Here is a 5,684-nt window from a genome sequence, read left to right as displayed (position 1 = left end):
CTGTTGGAGGTTGTGAAGTTTATTAGGCATCTCTGCAGCTGACTTGGTGGCCATGTGGGGAATGAGGTATCTGGAGGAAGTGATGGAGGGCTGAAGTCTCTACAGTAGGCTGGGGGGCACTGTGGGAGGCTGGGTAGCACTAGAGGCTGAGGCCTCTCAGTAGGCCTGGGGCACTGTGCGCCCCATTGGGAGGTTGGGGGAACTATGGGTGCTGGGAGGTTTAAGGGATTTGCAGCTGGCTGGAAGCTAAGGAGAAGGGATTTCGCAACTTAACCACTTTACAACCGGAGGATTTTGCTGTCTTCCGTCCAGGCCACTTTTTGCGCGGTCGTGCGACGCTGTACCCAAACGAAATTTACGTCCTTTTTTTCCCACAAACAGAGCTTTCTTTTGGTGGTATTTGATCACCTGTGCGATTTTTACTTTTTGCGCTATAAACAAAAAAAGAGCGTTTATTTTGAAAAAATAACAATATTTTTCACATTTTTTTATATGAAATTCCCCCCAAAAAAGATGTAAAAACCAATTTTTTTAAAAGTTTTTGGCCAATTTGTTTTATGCTACATATGTTTGGTAAAAAAAATCGCAATAAGCGTATTTTGATTGGTTTGCGCAAAAGTTATTGCGTTTACTAACAAAGGGAAAGATTTCTGTCATTTTTGGTGTTTTTTTTTTAACGCGTAATGGCGGCGATCTGCGATTTTTTTTGCGGGACTGCGACATTGCGGCGGACAGACCGGACCCCTGACTGACATTTTTGACACTTTTGGGGGTACCAGTGACATTACTGCAGTAATCAGTGCTATATATATGCACTGTTACTGTAAAAATGACACTGGCAGGGAAGGGGTTAATTTTATTGGAGAGGGAGGGGTTAATGTATGCCTGGTGCTTACTGACGTGTAGGGGGGGAGGTGACTATGTGATTCATGGACAGATCGGATGTCCAGCTATGCTGAACAGTCCGATCTGTCACTCCCTGTCACTATGGAGATCCGCCCGCTGTGTTTACACACAGCGGGCGGATCTCCAGACTCGATCCCCGACGATCGGGTAAGAGCAGCGGCGATCGCCGCTGCTCCTCCCCTGGCCCGACTCCCGCTGTGAATGAAAACAGCGGGAGCGAGCCTCCGGCGGCGCGCAAGCGCCGCCCAGAAGGGGAGGAGTCCAGTCACGTTAATACTACGTGGCTGGACGGGAACGAGCCACTCTGCCGCAGTAGTATTACTGTGAGCGGTAGTAGAGTGGTTAATGGAGGCCAAGGTCTGGTTGTTGACAACCACTGCTCTAGAGTTTTTTTCTATTTATAATCCTTGCAATGTGTTTATTTTGTAGGCGATATGCCCCTCGATGTTCAGTTTGTGGGGATCCAATTGCCCCTGAGCCTGGCCGGGATGAAACGGTGCGGGTTGTGGCTCTGGAGAAGAACTTCCATATGATGTGTTACAAGTGTGAGGTGAGATTTTGTAACTCTTCTATTCCCATTTTTAAAGTCTACAAACTATTGGGGTATCTTTACCCTAATAAGTGTTCAAATGTTCTGTATAATGACATTTGTTCATGGGGCAAAAGTAGAATTGAAACCTCTGGTTAGTGCATTCATTGACACTTCATTCTCCTGACGTCTTCTTTCTTACCCTGCCTTGTAGTTTATAATCATTTATTTAACAGATCCATCGTTTTTCTGATGTTGGCAGTAGTAGACTGCTAGACTATGTTAACCACTTTCCCAACCATGGTTCCATGGAACCCAAGGATTCCTCTAAGGGTAGGAATAGGGATTCTTTGAGCAATGAGTAATTTCTGCCATCTCTGTAAGTTCCCCCTGATACAGTTGATCTTTTTAGCTGATCTTTTTAGCTATCTGTAAGAAGGTAATTCTTCCCAATGACCACAAATGTAAGGAGCATTCTTCCCACTGACCTTTTACATCAGGGGTCTTCAAACTACGGCCCTCCAATTGTTCAGGAACTACAATTCCCATCATGCCTAGTCATGTCTGTGAATGTCAGAGTTTTACAATGCCTCATGGGATGTGTAGTTCCGCAACAGCTGGAGGGCCGTAGTTTGAGGATCCCTGTTTTACATTATTGGATCATGAGTTGTAGATAGTCATTTTTAGCAGGGGCTCCCTGAGACTGGAAAGTTAATTCAAGGGTTCCTCTATTGAAAAAGTTGGGAGGCTGCCCTATGTACCATGTTAGTGGAACATTTTGAATTTTGATGATACACCTTTTGGCTAACTTCAATTTTCGTTTTTGAAGAAGAATGCCAAAGAAACCGAACATGTTTTGAAAATTGTCCTCCTTTTTATCTTTTTTGAGTTTTCCTCTAAAGAATAGGACTTAAATTCCCAACGTTTTGATATTTGCTGGCTGGTCCTTTCCCTGACCCTTTCCTTGTTATGCCATCTAGTCTTTATGAGCTTTGCCCCACAGCCTGCCCCCTCTAACACCTTGGACAATTGGCTTGGCTTCACGCTAATGCTGGCCGTACAGTAGTAGAATATTGTTCAAACTTTTTTGTTTAAAAACTTTTGTTTCATTTTCTAACCGTTAGTGGGATCAACTCAATATTTCTTTTGGTCCACAATGATGATGAACAGGATGGAAAGTTTTCTGAAGTGAACACATTTCTAACAATATCTGTAATTTTTGTTAAAAAAAAAAGTCCATTCGTTCAAAACTGAATGTTAAAAGCAAACTAAATTTTGAAGTGCTTTCAGACTACATTGGTCAGGTCATCAAATGTATTGAGAATCGTCGTGTGAATGTTCGTTCAAAAATCTATTAGTATATGGCCAGCTTTACTTTTACTACCTATCCTCCCCCTTGCTTTAGTGTTCTATTCTCTCAGCTGTGTTCTATCTTTCTCGTTTATCATTTTTCACCTTCTTCATGGCCCCTTCATTTTTACCCTTCCATTTCATCATTTTTTTTCTAGGTTAACCCCCCCCCCCCTTTCCATTTCTAATTTCCCTTGTCCTACCTTGCCACCCTGTCTTTTCTTTTACATTTTCCACCACTTTTTTATTTTTTTGCCATTTTAACCAACTTACTTAAAGTGGTTCTAAATTCAGAAGTTTTTTTTTTAATTCTTAATCTTAATGCATTCTTTGCATTGAGGGAATAAAAACTTTGTGTGCAGCCCCCCCCCCCCCCTTATACTTACCTGAGCCCAATCAGGATCCAGTGATGTGCTCAAGTGCAGAGGCTCTCTCCCTTCTCATTGGCTCAGACACTAGCTTCCGCTGCTGTCAATCACAGCCAGTGAGGAGGGAGCGGTGGGGGAGGCTGAGCCACTCTTTGTGTATCAATGCATACACAGAGCGCAACTCAGGAGTGAGCCTGCATGAAGACCCCATAGCAAGCGGCTTGTTGTGGGGGCACTAAACAGGGGGGAGGAGCCAGTAGTGCTGGCAGGGGACCCAAGTAGAAGAGGATCGGGGCTGCTCTGTGCAAAACCATTACAAAGAGCAGGTAAGTATAACTTTTTTTTTTTTTTTTTTTACTTTTCCCTCTACAATCGCTTTCAGAATGACATACAACAATGATCCTTAAATTGGCCATACGGTCAATTTTTTTTTTTTTTGTTACCCCCCCGTTCAGCCTGCGGCCACAAGGGAAGAATTATTTCTCCATCCATGCTACACAATGCAGCTGGGTTAATCTCCTGATACTTCAGCTCCCACTGGCTGTCAAAATACCCAAACAGCAGGCAATCTGATTGGATGTAGTCACCCAGTTCCATTGATTTCAATGGCTGTCCACTAATAAGATTTTGCTCAGATCCTCGGGAACCAGACAAAATTTGCAGTACATGACCAACTTTATCTTTGCCTAAAGTTTGAGAAAGGCTCTCATGGTCAACATGCATACAAAATATGATCTTGACTTCTTTCTAATGGCAAGTCAAATGTTTTTGGGTCAATTTTATTAGATTAAAAAAAGTTATTCTTTTAGCTCTTGTCTTGACCATAAAAATAAAATTAATATACACACTGGATGTACTAAGCCTTGTTTAAGGTACTTGTGAAAAATTTTCCCTGACTTTTCCCCCCTCTCTTTTTTTTTCTTCTAGGACTGTGGTTGCTCTCTCTCTGTCGAGGCTGATGACTCTGGCTGTTTCCCATTGGACGGCCATGTTTTGTGCAAGAAGTGCCACATAGTGCGTGCACGGGCTGTTCACTGATGCCACCCTCGCAGCCACCTCCTACCGCAAGTACCAGCCTTGTCCACCAAAGACTCTTGGACCTTCTTCCTGACCACACCCGTCCATGCTGCTGCTTCTACTGTAGTTCAGTGTTATGGATATTAACCAGTTTACAGCTTCTACCGAAACTGATAGTTAACTGCTGGTCAGCCGTCACTTAGCTGCTAACCACTAGTTAGTAAATCTTTGCTTTTAGCCTGCCAGAAAAAAAAAATTGTCTATGTCTTAGTTCCAACATATTCTCTATATATTTTTTTTTTTTCCTGTGTTTCGGAACTTTTTTCATCTCATGATCTGAGTGAGACTATCAATGGACAGGATTTTGTTTTAACCTGTAATTCCTTTTAGTTTATCCTAATTTTGTTTTTGTATTTTATTCCTAAATTTTCAGAAGGCCTCTTGAGACCATTGAATTGCCATGTGCTCTTTCTTTAACCACTTTACCACCGGAGGATTTTCCTGCTAAAAGACCAGGGGTTATTTTGCGATTTTTTACTGCGTGACTTTAACGGACAATCGCGCGGTCGTGCGACGCTGTACCTAAACGAATTTCACGTCCTTTTTTTCCCACAAACAGAGCTTTCTTTTGGTGGTATTTGATCACCTGTGCGATTTTTTGATCACGCGCTATAAACAAAAAAAGAGCGTAATTTTTGCAAAAACAACAATATTTTTCACTTTTTTTTATATGAAATTCCCCCAAAAAAAAATGTAAAAATCAAAATTTTTTAAAATTTTCGGCCAATTTGTTTTACGCTACCTATGTTTGGTAAAAAAAATCGCAAAAAGCGTATTTTGATTGGTTTGCGCAAAAGTTATCGCGTTTACTAACAAAGGGAAAGATTTTTGTCATTTTTGGTGTTTTTTTTTTTAACGAGTAATGGCGGCGATCTGCGATTTTTTTTGCGGTACTGCGACATTGCGGCGGACAGATCGGACCCTTGACTGACATTTTTGACACTTTTGGGGGTACCAGTGACATTACTGCAGTAATCAGTGCTATATATATGCACTGTTACTGCAAAAATGACACTGGCAGGGAAGGGGTTAACAGTATTGGACAGGGAGGGGTTAAGTGTGTCCTAGGGGCGTGATTCTAACTGTGTAGGGACATGGCTACTATTGTAAAAACAAAGATCAACAGTTCTACATAGTAGAACTGTTTGATCTTCACTTTTACACAGGGAGAACTGACAGGTGGCTTGTTTACACAAGCCGCTCTGTCTTTCTCCCGCTGTAGCGGCGATCGTAGTGTGACCGGCGGACATCGGGTCCGCCAGTCACACTCCCGCACTCCTCCGTGAACGAGCCGAGGCGGGCGCGCGCCTCGGCGGGCGCGCGCCCGCCCGCTATTGGCTCTGGAAGGAGTGACAGGCGAGCGACGTAGACCTACGTCACTCTGCCTGGCCGGGGCCGACTGCCGCAGTAAATATACTGTGCGCAGTCGGCAAGCGGTTAATTCTTTAGACTCC

General features: G+C 43.1%; 1 protein-coding gene across 1 annotated transcript in view; it reads left to right on the top strand.

Annotated features, from left to right (window-relative positions):
- Positions 1 to 4,641, top strand: part of ZYX (zyxin) — a 42,166-nt gene extending 37,525 nt beyond the window's left edge. Inside the window, exons 8-9 of the mRNA XM_082266712.1 lie at positions 1,336 to 1,456; positions 4,081 to 4,641. Coding sequence (XP_082122838.1) covers positions 1,336 to 1,456; positions 4,081 to 4,191 — 232 coding nt within the window. The 3' untranslated portion in view covers positions 4,192 to 4,641. The remainder of the gene's footprint in view (positions 1 to 1,335; positions 1,457 to 4,080) is intronic.
- The last annotated feature ends 1,043 nt before the right edge of the window (positions 4,642 to 5,684 follow it).

The sequence above is a fragment of the Pelophylax lessonae genome (assembly GCF_965119305.1).
Source record: "Pelophylax lessonae genome assembly, chromosome: 9".
Classification (NCBI taxonomy): Eukaryota; Metazoa; Chordata; class Amphibia; order Anura; family Ranidae; genus Pelophylax; species Pelophylax lessonae.
The sequence above is the reverse complement of the archived record's forward strand: the minus strand, read 5'-3'. Positions and strand labels throughout refer to the sequence as shown.